Source organism: Elephas maximus, chromosome 27 (assembly GCF_024166365.1).
Source record: "Elephas maximus indicus isolate mEleMax1 chromosome 27, mEleMax1 primary haplotype, whole genome shotgun sequence".
NCBI classification, from domain to species: Eukaryota; Metazoa; Chordata; class Mammalia; order Proboscidea; family Elephantidae; genus Elephas; species Elephas maximus.
The window spans coordinates 6,188,897-6,207,290 of NC_064845.1; the positions used below are offsets into that span (position 1 = coordinate 6,188,897).

Consider the following 18,394-nt stretch of genomic DNA (forward strand, 5'->3'; position numbering starts at 1 on the left):
TTGAGCTCCGTTTATGTCCAAGACATTGGGCTAGGCATTCCCAGGAATGCAAAACTCATCATTACGTATCATTATCGTCAATAATATATGATAAATTGTAAATTGCTTTAGGAGTGATGATGTTGGTACTGTCAAGTGCTGCTGAAAATGTGTGTAGAGGTGTTTCATGGGCCAGGGGAAGTGGAGGTCTAAACCAACTAAGAACTAAGGCTGCAGGGTGAGTTGAGGGAGAGAATGAAGTTGCCGACAGCCCAAGAGAAAGACAGTCAAAGGGAAGAGTAAAATGGGAAACAGGCAAATTAAAATTAGCTTTCCTTTTGGAAAACCTTATGGGGAGACCAGAATCACAGATTATTTCTGTAATATCCTAAAACAAACAAACACACACACAACGTATATATACACATAAGCACACACATATATACATCCATAAAAACACATTTGTACACTAGCAAATTTGCAGGGAAAGATTGCTCTTCAATTGATATTTTACAAAAATAGAGAGGACGTTATCTTGGACCCATACCTTATACCAAAAGCAAATGTAAATTTCAGATGGGTGGCAGAAGTATTAAAAACTTAACATGTTGTACAAAAACAGATAACTTGAGTATGAGATCTGGAAAAATTTTTTATTAAAAATGATGAATCTTTCATATAAAATATAGATGTCTGTATAAAATTTCAAGTCTCTTAAAGAGTATCATGTGATTAAATGTCAGAAGATGTTGCCCGATGAGGGTCCATGCGCCGGAGCAGTCAAGCCAACAAAACGTACTCCAAGTCAGAGAGAGAAAGTTTATTTAGGAGGTGGCACCAACGACAATCCGACAGCAATGCAGACTGTCTTTGTGGAGTCCTGAAAGGCAGTTTTACCTTAGAGCTTATATATGATTTTTACAAGGGTTAGATGTGTCTTTGTAGCCCACAGATGGCATGTTCAGATGAGTTATTCATTACAAGATAATTACAAGAGACTCCTTATCAGGCTAAAGATATACGTGCCAGACATCTGGGCTCTACTCTCCAGGTGGAGAGTCCTAAGTCACAGGTGGCCAGAGAAAACAAAACAAAGTCATTAGCATCAGATCAAAACAAAGTCATTAGCAAAGGTATGCAGAAAGGAGAAGGCAGGCAGAGGAGGGGAAAAAAACTTAGAGATTCATCATGACACTAGTTATGTCACACTCTCAATTGCCCGTTTTGAAAAAGAGCAAACATGCTGGGGAGTATTAGAGTCATGGAAAAGAGGCAGTGGACTAGGGGGACATGGCAATACCAAGGACCTTATTTGAATTAGTAATATTTTAAAAATAAAGAGTAGAGTTTTTGTTGACCTCTTTTTTGGGGTTTCATAATTATGTTGAAAAATTACACAGCTTATAGCAACTGTTTTTTTTTTTCCTTCTTTGACAAAGAGTACGTGTTTACCTTATTAAATCTGTAGATATGTTTAACCTTGTGTAATGTCCTACTAAAATACAAACTTTCAAATGATTATATGTATATTTTGGTCATTTTGCCTGTGGGTATAGTAAACACACCTATTCTGTGAAACCCTTTCAAAACCGCATGCCCCTCTGCATTTCCAAGACGCTGCACTAATTGAATCTCACGTAGCGCAAATAAATACATTCAGTTATTGATTATGACAGATCAAAAACAAAATATATTGATGTTCATTTTTGGATTTAATATAGTCACCTTTCAGCTATTCCCACTTACAAAAGGTGACATGGCTTCAAGAATTTAGAACATTATGTGCTACGTAATTTAATTGGAGCTGCCTTGTTTGTGTGTGTGTGTGTGTGCTGCTACAAGCTCACCTGCAGTCTCTTTCCCTATTCACTGCACATTTCACCAGGGTGACTGATAGGTTAACCCTTGGTTTTTTCAGTATATTTCTTAAAACTTTACTTCTTAAAATTTATTCCTTATGAAATGAAGATTGTAATTTAATCCATTCTGTCTTTTTCTTGGGGAAAAAAAAAGGGTATTAACTAGAATTAGGAGGTGAAAACATAGAAGACTCAGGACCTTATTTTAATAGTTTACTTCCTGCATATTAACTTGACACATTTCTTTATTTAGAACAAGTTAGAAACATGACCTTAAGATCAATAATAAAGGAAAAAAGAACATAGAAAAACTGATTACCTTAATCTTCAGCAATATTTTTTCAAATTGCTGTCTTAATCATTTTTCTAAGTTAGCAAATCACTTAATCTTAATCATTTTTCTAAGTTAGCAAATCACTTAATCGGTGCTTAACGTCATGTATGTGCAAGGACCATACGCTATGCCAGGTGCCATTTCTAAAGTGAAGAGGTAGAATCTAAGAGAACTATTATCTAGAAATCCTAGAAAGTTGAATGATGTAACTTTAAGGCAATGCTTCTCACCCTTTTTTCTGCCCCAGCGTTCCTGAGAGAAGGGAGGGAATTTAATGGGTGGCTTCCTGTAAGGGTGATAAGTCTGAGTATGAGAAAAACAGCCCCACTCCCTGCTGATTCTGAGTCCTGCTTGCCGCACCACCACTGCCCTGCCGTACACACACACACACACACACGCATGCACCATACACACACACGCATGCACATGGACACACACATCAAGGATTCACGGGAGAGTAGCGAGACTCTTTTTAAACCCACACAGCATAACTCTTTTATACAAATAAGTATTGCCTTTTCTTCAGTGACTCTTGTTTAAAACATTTTTGTGACAACTCTTTGGGAAGGCAGTCACAACAGTGATAGACTTCTAAAGGAAACCAAGCTCACTGTATGACTCTAACCCACGTTTGACCAAAAAAACCCTATGTTGCCCACCTTGATTACCCACTGGATTTACCAGACTTTATTTTCAAAATACTTTGGATTGGCTCCCCAAAAGCCAGTTTCACTCAGTTGACAAAGACTGGCTCCCGTTAAGGCTAAACAAAAGAGTCAGCCACGAGTTCTGAAGGCAGACTCAAGGAGAAGTTTATAGTCTTGGAGGAGTGAGTCTTTAGCAGTTGTTCAGACTCGGGGAATGAAATGCCTGGGACTTAAAAGTTCTGATGTGTTTGAAAAATGAAAATTATCCACATTATCACATACCTGGTACCTCGGGTAGGTAGGTGGTTGTGTAACTTTTGTTGTTGATGTCTTTTCATTTGCCAAGGAATAATCACCTAATTCTCCAGTGTCCCCCATTGACCATTTGGCGCCATTCTCTCATTGTGCGCTTACCTCTGCAGGTGAAGGTTGCTATCCTTAAATACATAGAAACTCTGGCCAAACAGATGGACCCAGGAGATTTTGTAAATTCCAGTGAAACTCGCCTGGCAGTGTCTCGGGTCATTACTTGGACAACAGAACCCAAAAGTTCTGATGTTCGGAAGGTAGGTTTTAATATAAGGTTTGGAAGATGAATTGGAAAAGCAAGTAAATTATTTTGGATTGTCAGTAAAGGAAGCTAATATTTTCAGCACATTACCTGTTTTTTTTTTTTTTTTTTTTATGAAGAGCACAATCTATGGGTTTTTTTCCTGTTCTTCACCAGTTGTTGTTGCTGTTAGGTACCATCCATTTCTAGCTTGTTCATTTTATCTATTGAGCTATTAATAATTTTAGGTATTATGTATCTGTTTATCAATCAGTTATTCTATCTCAGTAAGTGAAGACTTAGCTTTCCCATATCACTTCCACATTCTTTCCTGTCTCCCTCCCCATGACCTTCAAAATAGTTATCAATTGTTGGTAATAAGTAAAAAGGATTTACGTTTTGGGTGTGCAGGTTTTTACTCCTCTCCCAAGTGGTTTACCACTACCTCCTCCTCATGGAAACTTCATTTGTTCCGAAGTTCTTCGTTTGTCTTGCTTTTCATTTGCCTGGTTGTCCTCTAGCATTCAGGATTACTGTTGCGAGGTGTAATGCCATGCTGATTTCCTTTCTTGTCTATGTGATCTTTTTCTTTCATGGAAACCTTTAGGGTCCTCCTTTGTATCACTAGTATTCTGACGTTTTGCAATGATGTGCTTTGGTGTGGCCCTTTTTTATTCATGGTACCAAACGCTGGATGAGCGATTTCAGATAGAAACTCAGTGTCCTTCAGTTCCCGGAAATATCTTTGTATTATTTCCTTGATGATAGCTTCCTCTTTCTATTCTCTTTTCTCTTATTTGAACTATTATTAGTTGGATATTATGTCTCCTGAGTGTTGCTTCTCAATTTTCTTATTTTTTTTCACCTTCTAATTTTTTTCCCCTCTGGAAGATATTTTGAGAGAGAGTGTGTGTGTGAGTGTGTATGTGTGTCTCCACCACCTCTGTGTCCTTTTTTCCCTTTTGTTTGTTTTGATCTTTTACCTGTTTCAGGACTTATTTAAATATTTAATGATTCAGATCCTGAACTGTTTGCTCTAATTTTAGAATGCTATACCAAAGACCTAAGTGGAGACTCTGTGTGTATTTGGGGAACCTATCAGGTGCTCGATTTGTGTGCCGGGCTCAGAATTCAGTGTCCAGAGATCCCTTTTTTGCCACTGACTGATTTCTCCAGTTTTTTGCTCGCAGAGTGTGTGAAGGCCTCAGGATCGGGCAGACGAGCTGAGGGTCCTCCCAGAGCTTGGAGACTCTCACTCATTGCCTTGTCTTGAGTCATGCTCATCATGCCTGCTCACTGTAGTACCTGATTCCCTGAGCCTGAAACTATCTCGTGTTAGACAGTAAATGTAAGCCGTTAATAGTTGAGACACAGGGGGTCACCTGACTCCACAGGGTGGGGAGAGGAGCTGGGAGTCCAACCTCTCCGCCTTTTTATAACGTTTTACTGACATATAAACTTTGGTGTGCTGGTAAGCCAGCTCTCCAAAAAGAAAAAATAATGCTAATAATCCCTCATCTGTAGTCTTTGCCAGTTTCCATGCTGTAAATACACCCGTTATGGACGATTTCAAGCTGTGGCCCACAAAATTCCTGTCTCTCATACCCGGTGCAAGCCGGCTCAAACACCAAACATGCATCCAGGAAAGAGCACAGACAGCCACTGGGGATTTTCCCAGGCAACTGTTAACCTATTCGCCTCTTTTCAGCTCTGTTCTTGCCCTCATTCTGCCAAAGTACGTGGCATGCAGCCTCCTAGGTGTCCTGCAGACTTGCTTTGTGTCAGTATATCCCCCATTTAGACACTGTAGGTTTTAACTACTCCCTCTCTGCTAGGTTAGTTAACCACTTGCCTTCGGAGTTGATTCCAGCTCATGGCAACTCCATGTACATGGCAGTGGCAGCGCTCCATTGGGTTTTCAGTGGCTGATTTTTCAGAAACCGATTGCCAGGCCTTTTTTCCAAAGCACTGCTGGGTGGACTTGAACCTCCAACCTTTTGGTTAGCAGATAAGTGCGTCAACCATTTGCACCACGCAGGGACTCTGGTAGGTTAGTCACTACCCCACTGTCTGGTTTCAGTCTTGCAAAAATTTATGATCTTCTGTTCATTGGTACTTGCTTTTCTGTTCTCTTTGTCCTTGTCAGTTTATGGTTTCTGCGTTCATTTATAGTCAGTTAAAGGGGATTTTTGGAAGAAGAGGAAATAAAAGTATGTGGTCAACCTGCTGTTTTAAACAAGACATCATCTCTTTCATTTTTGGTTTTCGATTGTTTAGCTTTAAACTAAGGAGCCCTGGTGGTACTCGGCCACTAACCAAATGTTGGTGGTTCAAACCCTCCCAGAAGGTCTGTAGGAATAAAACCTGGCAATCTGCTTCCATAAAGATTACAGCCTAGAAAACTCTATAGGTCAGCTCTGCTTTGTCACGTGGGGTCGCAACGAGTCAAAATCAACTCCATAGCACCTCACGACAGCTTTAAACTATTTCCTGTTAGACCCCTGACTGCGTGGGAATTTAGGCAGAATTCTGAATTTTATCTAAAACCCTAAATATACTTCAAGCCTTCTTTTATCTCGTGTTTTCCTTATTTTTGAGCATCGGTAAGGTAACTGTATATAGTTGGTAAACAAAATCAGTATGTCCCTGCCCTCAGGAAGCTTACAACTCTAGGAGACTGGCCTTAAACATATATAATTGTAATTTGTGATAAGTGCTGTGACAAAAATGATCAAGGCATCTATAAAAGAGTGACAGCACAGAATGGGCTCGGGGAAAAGCCAGGCTGTGAGCAACAGTGGGATGAGCAGAAGGACCAGGTTTGAGCTGGAAAGGAGCTTGGAGCATTTGAGTTGCTGAAAGCCAGTTATGGCTGAAGTGAGGTGGGATGGGTGAGAGTGACATCAGTTGATCTTGGAGATAAGTGGTTGCTGAAATGTCCAGGGCTTTATCAAGTGTATTAAGAAGGAGTTGAGCACTATTCCAGGTGCTATAAGAGGCCCTTGAAGAGTTTAAGCAGGAGAGTACCATGGTCTTGTTTATGTTCCGGAGACATTTCTGTGACTACCGTCAAGCAGGAAAACTGTAGAACAGCAAAATAGAAGCAGAGACCTATTAGGAGGATATTGTAGTCTAGGTAAGAAGAGAGAGAGCCCTGGTGGCACAGTGGTCAGGAGCTCGGCTGCTAACCAAAAGGTCGGCAGTTCAAATCCAGGGAACTCTACAGGCAGTTCTACCCTGTCCTGTGGGGTTGCCATGAGTCAGAATCGACTTGACGGCAGCAGGTTTGGGTTTTTTTGTCTGCTTAGGTAAGAAGACTAATATGATGGTTTTGGATGCTGAGAGAAGTAGACTAATGTGAGATAAATTAGGAAGGAGATGAGATTATGACTTGAAGGAGGAATTCACGTTTTTGGACTGATCTTTTATTTAGGCGGAGAGGGTAGAGAAATGTATCTCTGGGATAAGATCTCGCGTTAGTGTGTGAACCTACCAAGTTTTTTGTTTGTTTTATTTTGTCATTTTTGGTTGAAGTTTTGTGGATAAGACCTCCAGGTGCCCATGCAACATGCCACTAAAGACATAAAGCGGGCAGCTGGATGTTGTATCTGGAGCTCCAAGAACAGGTTAGAGTCGGAGTTACAAAGCTGATGTCGTAGGCACGGAAATGAGAGAAGGTCCAGACAGAAAAGAGGGCTTAGTCCAGTGGTGCTGGAGTTGGCTTATAGCAGGTTGTGAGACAGTTATGCCTTTTTCTTCTCAGCTCTGTGTTCAGTGACATTACATTGGTAGGGTGAGGTTGGCAATGACGGGAGTATTTACACCATGAATGTTGGTAAATGCTACAAGTCGGGCCTTTTTCTTTTTCTCGGAGAACCAGTTAAATATTTACCAGCGCACCAGTGGTTTAGTTTCAGGCCCTGAGGCATTTCCAGCGTATGGGTCATGCAGAAGAGTAGAATTATACAGATTCAGACAGAGCAACCAAGGAAATAGGAGGAAAAATCAGGATAATGTGGAGTCAGGAAGCCAAATAAAGTCTTTAAAGAAAGAGAAAACGAATGGCCAACTATTTTGAATGCTGCTGAGAGGTCAGGTAAGATGAGAAATTATAAACCTATAAACGTAGGTTTGAAAGTGTTAATATGAAAAACAACCCAAGTAAAACATTAATAAGTCAAATCCAACAGCATAATAATCAGTTTGCCAAATTAGCAGAATAAAGAAAACAAACTGATTCTCTCAATAGATAGCAAAAAATATTTTTTAAAAAATTCATCACACTTGATTAGATTAGTAATAAAAATACTTTAAAAAAAAAGCCAATAATAAATAAGATAATTATTAACTCCAAGTGGGGAAGGGGTTGCACAGAAAAAGAAAGTTACCATAGATACTATATGACTTAGTGGTGAATAGGGTTTATATAGATGCATTAATGTAAATACTGAATAAAAATTAATCAAATTGCCATATAATTATATTGGGAGTATGAGTAGGTATATGAAAAGTGTATGGGTGTGGCTGAAACAGGGAAGATCAAACAGCGAAATCCGTATTTTTCATAGTAGGAAGTAGACCCCAGAATTTAAAAATCAAGAAATAGCAATATAAAATGCAGAGCAGAATTTCAAATTCTCATAGGATCCAGATTTTCTGGAGTCATGGAGGCTGGATGAAGCCCAGAAACTATTGCCCTGAGGTAATCTTTAAATTGTAAGCCAAAAATATCCCCTATAGTCTTCTTAAAACCAAACAGTGGTTTATTTTAATTAGTAAAGAATGTCTGCCTTGAGCATTGTGCTCTTTTAAGATCAATCTACATGGGATCAAATTGACAATAGAAACTGGGAAGATTAGATAGAAAACTTAAGGGGCAGTGAGTTTATGTTAATGGGTAAGGAACAACTCAGAAAAAGAGGGGGAGAATGGTTGCACAACTCAAAGAATGTAATCAGTGTTACTGAATCGTACCTGTAGAAACTGTTGAATTGGCATGTTCTGCTGTGTATATTCCCAACGACAAAAAAATAAAATAAATTATAAAAAAAGAAAAAAGATTCATCACACTTGAAAAAAAGAAACTTAAAGACTCTTAAAGTATGGAGAGAGGGATACCTCCAGAACGTGACAAAGGAAACCTATACTCAGTATCTATAAAACCAAACCAAACCCGTTGCTGTCAAGTTGATTCCGACTCATAGTGACCCTATAGAACAGAGTAGTACTGCCCTATAGGTTTTCCAAGGAGTGCCTGGTGCATTTGAACTGCTGACCCTTTGGTTAGCAGCCGTAGCTCTTAACCACTGCTCCACTGGGGTTTCCTCAGTATCTGTAGCAGCAAAATATTAGAAAGATTCCTACCAAAGTTAGGAACAAGACATGGCCGCCTAATAAAACTACTGTTCTTCAGTATTGAGTTTGAGATCATGGCCAATGTATTAAGACAAGAAAGGGAAATGAGATATAAATATTGCCAGGAAACGTTGAAATCAAGATTATATGACTGGAGAACTCAAGAGAGCCCAACTGGATAACTACCACCTGATTCAGTTAGCAAGTAGGTACAAGATTAACAGCAGGTGGAAAGATCCTAACATGGGAATGATCTTGGGATATTCCAAGAACAGGAATATGATGTGACTGGAGAAGTCATTGGGATGGTTTAAGGTACAGGGTGATACGATCTGATTCACGTTTTTGTCCAGTGACAGAACTGTACTGTTGATGGATGTGTAAGGGAGAAGAAGGTGAGAAGGGTAGGGCTGATATAGAGAGGAACCTAAAACCTAATCTATTGCAGTAGGGAATCTTTAGAAAACGTCTCACACTGATAAAGAAAGAAATAATTGTGTAAATCTTTGAATGCCTAACTATCAGAAGGAAATAAGCATTAAAAGGGGGTCTTTCTAGGGAGCTGAACAGGAGAATTAAGAATGATAAAACCTTTTCTACTGTTTGATTTTTTTCAAAATCCATATGCATGTATTTCTTTGATTTAAAGACTTGAAAAAATATTTAAAAATAAATGTAAAATTTATCCAGTAGAGAAATGTGATATTAAAATAATTTTTTTTTAAGTAGAGATGAAATAACTGAGTATCCATCTGCAAAAAAATGAAATAAGACTCATACCTCACACCATGCACAAAAGCAAACTCAAAATGGATCAAAGACCTAAATATAAAATCTAAAACGATAAAGATCATGGAAGAAAAAATAGGGACAAAGCTAAGAGGCCTAATACATGGCATAAAAAGTATACAAAACATTACTAACAATGCACAAATACCAGAAGAGAAACTAGATAACTGGGAGCTCCTAAAAATCAAACACCTGTGCTCGTCCAAAGACTTTGCCAAAAGAGTAAAAAGACCACCTACAGACTGGGAAAAAGTTTTTAGCTATGACATTTCCAATCAGTATCTGATCTCTAAAATCTACATGGTACTGCAGAAACTCAACTGCAAAAAGACAAATAACCTAATTAAAAAATGGGCAAAAGTTATGCATAGACACTTCACTAAAGAAGACATTCAGGTAGCAAACAGATATATGAGGAAATGTTCACGATTATTAGCCATTAGAGAAATGCAGATCAAAACTACAATGAGATTTCATCTCACTCCAACAAGGCTGGCATTAATCCAAAAAACACAAAATAATAAATGTTGAAGAGGCTGTGGAGAGACTGGAACACTTCTACACTGCTGGTGGGAATGTCAAATGGTACAACCACTTTGGAAATCGATTTGGCGCTTCCTTAAAAAGCTATAAATAGAACAACCATACAATCCATCAATCCCACTCCTTGGAATATATCCTAGAGAAATAAGAGCCTTTACATGAATAGATATATGCACACCCATGTTTATTGCAGCACTGTTTACAATAGCAAAAAGATGGAAGCAACCAAGGTGCCCATCAACGGATGAATGGATAAATTGTTATATTCACACAATGGATACTATGCATCAATAAAGAACAGTGAGGAATCTGTGAAACATTTCATAACATGGAGGAACCTGGAAGGCATTATGCTGAGAGAAATTAGTCAGTTGCAAAAGGACAAATATTGTATGAGACCACTATTATGAGAACTCGAGAAATAGCTTAAACAGAGAAGAAAATACCCTTTGATGGTTACGAGAGTGGGGAGGGAGGGAGGAAGAGGGGTATTCACTAGTTAGATGCAGGCGAGAACTGTTTTAGGTGAAGGGGAAGACAACACACAATACAGGAGAGGTCAGCACAACTGGACTAAACCAAAAGCAAAAAAGTTTCCTGAATAAACCAAACGCTTCAAAGGCCAGTGTAGAATTTAGATTTAGATCTAGAAACAATTGGGCCGACTCTAGGGGAAAATAAAGCTAAACCTACTACACTCTAAATAAGCTGTAGATGGAACAAGTTATACGTTGTTGTTGTTAGCTGCTGTCAAGTCACCACCTGACTCATGGCGACCCCAAGCACAACAGAGCGAAGTGCTGCCCAGTCTTACTCCATCGCCATGATCAGTTGTGAATCAGAGACTGTTGTTATCCGTAGGGTTTTCACCGGCTGATTTCCTGAAGTTGTTCACCAGGCCCTTCTTCCTAGTCCATCTAAATCTAGAAGCTCCCCAGAAACCTGTTCAGCACCACGGCAACACGCATGCCTCCCCTGACAGATGGGTGGGGGCCGTGCATGAGACCCAGGGGCCCTAAATCAACCCTGGGCTTTCCACATGGAAGGCAAAAATTCTGCCACTGCGCCACCGACGTCCCCTAGACTGTACCCTGTGGTTGTGTCGATTCTTACTCATAGCAACCCTAGGCGACAGAGTAGAGCTTTCCCATAGGGTTTCTTAGGCCGTAATTTTTATGGCAGTTGTTCACCGGGTGTTTTCTGTCTCTGAACGCTGTGTAAGTTCCAACCTCCAACCTTTTGGTTCACAGCCAAGCACTTAACTATTGCAGCACCAAGGCTCTTTAAACTGTACGTTAACAGTGATTAATTTTCGTTTGCTCAACTTAACTTGAGGTCCTCTCAGTGGTTCCAGAAATGACACAGGATCATTCCTTCTTGTTTTAATTATCAAAATAGCTTTATCAAGCTATTAATGTGTTAAAAGAGTACACGCCCACACAACGTATACTTTGTTTTAGTTTTAACAAAATGGGCTCATGTCATCGCTGGTTTCAGTAATATTTTTATTTCAGCAGTGTCCTGTAGTAGTCTGTTCTTTCAGTGTAGTGTAATTTAACCATTCCTCTAGCATTGTCAGGGAGCCCTGGTGGCGCAGTAGCTAAGCACTCGGCTGCTTACCGAAAGGTCAGTGGCTCGAATCTACCAGCCGCTCTGCGGAAGAAAGATGTGGCAGTCTGCTTCCGTAAAGATTACAGCTTTGGGAACCCTGTGGGGCAGTTCTATTCCATCCTATAGGGTCACTATGAGTCGGAATAGACTCGACAGCAGTGGGTTTTTTTGTTTGTTTGTTTCCAGTGTTGTATGTTTAAATGCCATAAACATTCTGTAGAACACTTAGGTTTCATAGAGGGGGGTCAGGAAAAGTCCAGAACAAGACACTCACATTTGGATACAAGTCATGCAGTTTAGACCCATTTGGGTTTCTTTCTCCTCACAGTTAAATTTCTCTGTAATATGAATTTCAAAGTTTGGCTTTCAGTAACTGAGTTGATTACTTTAGAAGAAAGAAAAACTGTAAATTTTCTTAGCAGATTTGAGTAAACTTTGTCTTGTTCCCATTTCGATAAAACATTAGACTGGTTTTAGCTTCAAATTATAGATTTGTTAGAAGGCTAGATGTGGCTGGTTAATATAAGAGCCACTTATTGAGAAAATGGAATTTACAGTACTAAGTTGCGCTGGTTAGGCTTTGTATAGCTTAATGATATACTTTCTTAGTTCTATCCATTTTTCTCCTTGTAATCATTTATTAGGAAACATTAACTTTTGCCCTTGGTTGTTAGGTCACGTTTGTCATACTTTATTATATTTCCTTCTTAGATTCAAGAAATAGATAAGAAAAAATTTTTTTTGTGCTTCCAACAAAGAAACTTGAAAGCAAGTAAGAATACGTTTTTTTTGTTTTTGTTTTTCCCTTGGAAAGATCGCGAAGCCTTGTGCTACTGAAAATGCTGAAATAGGCATGTGGTCTCCTTTGAATAACCAGAATGTGTTCACCTCCTTCTTGTATGATTTTGTTTTCCAGGCAGCACAGTCAGTGCTGATTTCCTTATTTGAACTCAATACCCCAGAGTTTACGATGTTGTTAGGAGCTTTACCAAAAACTTTTCAGGATGGTGCTACCAAGCTTCTTCATAATCACCTTCGAAACACAGGCAATGGGACCCAGGTATTTCCCACTTGCTTTCATGGCTATTGTATAACGTGATGGTTGGTTTAATGAGAATTGCTTTCTTTCACATGAAGTGAACTTCTGAACCTATTTTTGCATCTGCAATGGACAGCATTTCCTCAGCGGAAATACTGGTAGGAAGAAATAGATTCCAGGGCCTGTCATGTTCATAGTATAATTTGGTGTATAATTTGGGTGGTGGTGAGCAGTGGGCAGGGTGTAAACAGGGAAAGCCATATGTAAGCAGGACACAGATGAGAACACCAGTTGGAAGCCATCAGAGTAGGAAAATGCTCTGTGGGTGAACCAGTCCTAATTATAGGACTAGCAGGGATGACCTCCTCCACAGCTAACAGCTGAGGCCGAGAGGAAGAGTGTTAAAAGGGTTGTAATTGATGATTGCAGGCCTGCTGGTCCGTGTGTGCCTGGGTATACGGGACCCTGTTACAAAGAAGTAAGCTCCGAGTGAGTGAAGGATTGCGGTGTTGTTGTAAATATAGAAATGGTATGGAATAATCTGCATAATATGCCTAAAGAATTGGAGTTAAGCTTTAAAAGACAGGCAGGCAGGCAGGCAGACCTTTAGTAATAGGTAAAAGAGAAGGTAAATCCCCTGACAGCAGGCTTAAGGGGAAATTTGAGGATTAAAAATAACCCGAGAGGAATTTCTTCAGAACCAAAGTTGGGGATCTCTTTAAAAGGAGAAGGAATTGTTTCATTGTATCTTAAGAGATAAATTAATATTACGAGCAGATTTTACTCCCTTGGCATCTTTGTGAAAATTATTTATTAAAGGAGACTCAAAGAGGAATAAAACTTGGACATTAGTAATGTTTGGAAGGAGAAAATTGGCTCAGAACAGGAAGTTAATTTAAAATTGTTAGTTTTCGGTCTTGTTGAATCTTTGAGGAAAAGATGTTGGTAATATTTGAGAGCAGGAGGGGGTGAGGAGAAGAGGAAGAGACTGAGAGTTAGATGTCTGGATGGAGAAGGACGTTTTCCCCACCAGAAACCAGAGAGACATGGACTGTGAATGTTGACCTACAAATGGGACTAGTTCAGATGTTTCAACCTAATGATGGTGTGTTTTCCTTAAGAGTCTTTTAGTTGAACTTACCTGTTCTACCTACCTCTCTCCCTCCATCAGGGTTCCATGGGGAGTCCTCTGACAAGACCAGCGTCACGTTCACCAGCCAATTGGTCCAGTCCTCTTACTTCTCCTACCAATACATCACAAAATACTTTATCTCCAAGGTAATGGTTTGCATTTGCAAATTCCAGTTCTTAAAAAAGCGGAGACGTTGATATAATTCCGCTAATTTCCACTGGACTCAAAAAGCCTTAGACAAGTAGAAACTTAGCATATCTGAACAATTCTAAGTTTGTTCCAAAGCTAACTGTTTAGATGATGATAATGGAAAAAAAAATACATAGGATATGAAAAATTTTTATAACTGACTAGGAAACCTGTTGACACAGCTTTGGTAAATTTCTGCTAATTTGCATTAAATAGCATAGTTATGTTTCTTGGAGATGCTCTATAAATCCAGTAAATAATAAAGATCTATAGAAAGATAGAAAAAAGGGAAGTACAGAAAATTGTAAATTTTGCCTTTAAGGTATGTTAAGAAACAAAACAAAACCCATTGCTGTTGAGTCAGTTCTGACTCATAGCGACCCTATAGGACACAGTAGAACTGCCTCATAGAGTTCCCAAGGAGCGCCTGGTGGATTTGAACTGCTGACCTTTGGTTAGCAGCTGTAGCACTTAACCACTACGCCACCAGGGTTTTGCCGTTGAGTTGATTCCAACTCATAGCGACCTTATAGGACAGAGTAGAACTGCCCCACAGGGTATCCAAGGAGCTGCTGGTAGATTTGAACTGTGGACCTTTTGGTTAGCAGCCAAGCTCTTAACCACTGTACCACCAGGTCTCCAACCACTATAAATAGTGAGGTCAAATTATAATGATGGATACTTAGAGTTAATATTGACCAACCCTGGTGGCACAGTGATTAAGAGCTCAGCTGCTAACCAAAAGGTCTGTGGTTCACATCCACTGGCTCCTCCTTAGAAACCCTGTGGGGCAGTTCTACTCTGTTCTGTGGGGTCACCATGAGCTAGAATTGACTCGACGGCATCAGGTTTGGTTTTGGTTTTTTTAACCACCTCTAAAAGTAGGGGGAAAATTAAGCTTATAGACAAAATGTAAAAACAGAGAAGAACTAATAGGGAAGAACTAATGAAACTAGCATTATGTATATTTTTTAGGCAAAAACTTGAGTAAGAGATTGATCCTTAATACAAAATATAAGATGTGTAATTCTCACGCTCTGGTGCAATTCAAGCATGGACTATATTCCAGAGGAAGCTTTTCACTCGTTAAGGGACTAATATTTCTTCCCTTTTTCTGGCCTTTTAAAAAAACAGGTTATGTAGTAGTTCACGTTTGTAATTAATAGTTTGATTTTTGTTGTTAGTCATATACTATAGCATGCTACAGGGTCATTACGAGTCAAAATCAACTCGACAGCAGTAGGTTTTTAATGGGTATAACAGCTTCATCAGATTCTTTGTTACGATTATAAGATGTATGCGCACGTACGTGTACACAAACACACACATAAGATCAGCATTTCAGAAAGAAAAATACGTTGCAAACCTAACGTCTGATCTGTTCCTTCCATGCTATACATGTGTGACCATTTTGGTCACCAAATTCCAGCCTCAGTTGAATTTTAGAATTTGACTATATAATTCATGTTGATAATGTGTACGTTCTGTGTTAAAAATTCTCTGCTGTCTTATAACTTCGTGTGAAATACATTTATTTCATTTTCAAGCATTACCATTGTTGTGATCAATCACAGGGGTTGACAAACTTTTTCTGTAAAGGGCCACATGGTAAATATTTCAGGCATTGCAGTCCGTACAGCCTCTGTGGCCAATACCCCACTGTTAGCTTACGGGCCGTACAGCTCTGTGGCTAGTACCCCACTGTTAGCTTACAGTCCGTACAGCCTCTGTGGCCAGTACCCTGCTGTTAGCTTACAGACCATACAGCCTCTGTGGCCAGCACCCCTCTGTTAGCTTACAGGCCATACAGCCTCTGTGGCCGGTACCCCACTGTTAGCTTACAGGCCATACAGCCTCTGTGGCCAGTACTCCACTGTTAGCATACAGGCCATACAGTGTCTGTGGTCAGTACCCTGCTGTTAGTTTACAGGCCATACAGCCTCTGTGGCCAGTACCCCGCTGTTAGCTTACAGGCCATACAGCCTCTGTGGCCAGTACCCCGCTGTTAGCTTACAGGCCATACAGCCTCTGTGGCCAGTACTCCACTGTTAGCGTACAGGCCATACAGTGTCTGTGGCCAGTACCCTGCTGTTAGTTTATAGGCCATACAGCCTCTGTGGCCAGTACCCTGCTGTTAGCTTAGAGGCCATACAGCGTGTGTGGCTAGTACCCTGCTGTTAGTTTACAGGCCACACAGCATCTGTGGCCAGTACCCCGCTGTTAGCTTACAGGCCATACAGCATCTATGGCCAGTACTCCACTGTTAGCTTAGAGGCCATACAGCCTCTGTGGCCAGTACCCCACTGTTAGCTTACAGGCCATACAGCCTCTGTGGCCAGTACCCCGCTGTTAGCTTACAGGCCATACAGTCTCTGTGGCCAGTACCCCGCTGTTAGCTTACAGGCCATACAGCCTCTGTGGCCAGTACCCTGCTGTTAGCTTACAGGCCATACAGTGTCTGTCTGTGGCCAGTACCCTGCTGTTAGCTTAGAGGCCATACAGCGTCTGTAGCCAGTACTCCACTGTTAGCGTACAGGCCATACAGCGTCTGTGGCCAGTACTCCAGTGTTCGCTTACAGGCCATACAAAAACAGGCATCGTTTGCTAACCCCTGATTAATCGGAATGTGTTTGAAGGTGAATATAGGCTCTTCAGTTGTTAAGGGCTAGACATTCCAGAGTCATTGCAGACTGCCCTTCGCAGGGGCAGAGGAGCCAGGTACTCTCACCATTTATAGCTGCTGGGTTTTGTTCTGCTAATGATGCCCTGGGGGGAATATACACTCTCTAACCCTGTCCCTATAAATACCTTCCATAATCTCCTCAGTTGGGTTTGTATTTTATAACCGCACGTACATAAAACTTCGGTTTTCCTTTTCCTAGTGCATTTGATTACGACACAGAAAACATGAACTCTGAGGATATTTACAGCTCCCTTCGAGGTGTCACAGAAGCAATTCAGAATTTCAGCTTCCGGAGTCAGGAAGATATGAATGAGCCCTTGAAAAGGGATTCTAAAAAAGAAGATGGCGATTCAGTGAGTGAATATTCTTACGTGGAAGCTGCGTATTTCATTGAGTTTTTTTTTTTTTTTTTAACTTTGCTTTCTGTCATTTTCAAATAGGGTTTTTAGGGGCAGTCAGTCATTTTTACTTGTATCTGCCACACGCCAGGCCTGTTCTGGGTCTTGGATTTACAAGACAAAGTTCCTGCCTTCAAGTCCCTTGAATTCTAGTGGGGAGAGACAAACACATAGGCAAAAAATAAGAGATTCAGATAGAGCTGAGTATTACGGAGTTTTAGTTTGAAAGTGCCTTGGAGGAAAGTGAATATTTTAAAGTGAGTGTTCAAGGAAGGCTTCTCTCAGGAGTGCCGTTTGCGTTGAGGCCTAACTAAAGAGAGGGACAAGTGTCCCTCAGCAGATGAATGGATGAATGTGCCATTAATGGGATACTATTCTGCCATAGAAAGGAATAAGGTTATAATACACACTATACATGGATGACCCTTGAAAACATTATACTAAGTGAATTAAGCCAGACACAGAAGGACAAAGATCCTCTGATCCCACTTGTATGAAATGTCAAGAGTAGACAAATGCCCAGAGATGGAAAGTAGAGTAGTGATTCCCACGGGCTAGGTGGAGGGGCAGTGAGGAGTTGCTGCTTTATGGGTACAGAGTTTGTTTGAGGTGATGGAAAATAAAATGCTTCATTCATTCATTCCCACTTTTTTAATTTTATTGTACTTTAGATTGTTTACAGATCAAATTAGTTCCTCATTAAACAGTTAATACATATACGGTTTTGTGATATTGGTTGCCAACCCCATGACATGCCAGCACTCTCTCTCTTTCTCAGCCTTGGGATCTCTGTTACCACTTTCCTGTCCCCTCCTGCCTTCTCGTCCTTACATCTGGGCTAGCGTGCCCATTTAGTCTCGTTTTGTTTTATGGGCCTGTCTAATCTTTGGCTGAAGGGTGAACCTCAGGAGTGACTGCAGTACTGAGTTAAAAGGGTGTATGTGGGCCTTACTCTCAGGGTTTCTGCAGTCTCTGTCAGACCAGTAAGTCTGGTCTTGTTGTGTGTGTGAGTATGTGTGAGTTAGAATTTTGCTGTACAGTTTTCTCCATCTCTGTCCAGGACCTCTGTTGTGATCCCTATCAGAGCAGTCAGTGGTGATAGCTGGGCACCATCTAGCTGATGGACAAGTTTTAGAAACAACATAAGCGTGAAAATTGTTTAAATGGCAAATTTTATGTGGTGTGTGTTGTACCACAATTTAAAAAAAAATTTTTTTTTTCCTATAAAAAAAGGACAGCCATACAAGATCTAGGAGAGGAGTATCCCATAAAAGAATGCAAACGCA

The 18,394-nt window shown here is 40.3% G+C and overlaps 1 protein-coding gene across 3 annotated transcripts in view; it reads left to right on the forward strand.

Annotated features, from left to right (window-relative positions):
• Positions 1-18,394, forward strand: part of CLASP2 (cytoplasmic linker associated protein 2) — a 187,083-nt gene that overhangs the window by 150,069 nt on the left and 18,620 nt on the right. For all 3 annotated transcript variants that reach the window (XM_049871099.1, XM_049871101.1, XM_049871100.1), the window contains 4 exons: positions 3,242-3,385; positions 12,584-12,727; positions 13,878-13,984; positions 16,910-17,063. In XM_049871099.1, the coding sequence (XP_049727056.1) occupies positions 3,242-3,385; positions 12,584-12,727; positions 13,878-13,984; positions 16,910-17,063 (549 nt within the window). The remainder of the gene's footprint in view (positions 1-3,241; positions 3,386-12,583; positions 12,728-13,877; positions 13,985-16,909; positions 17,064-18,394) is intronic.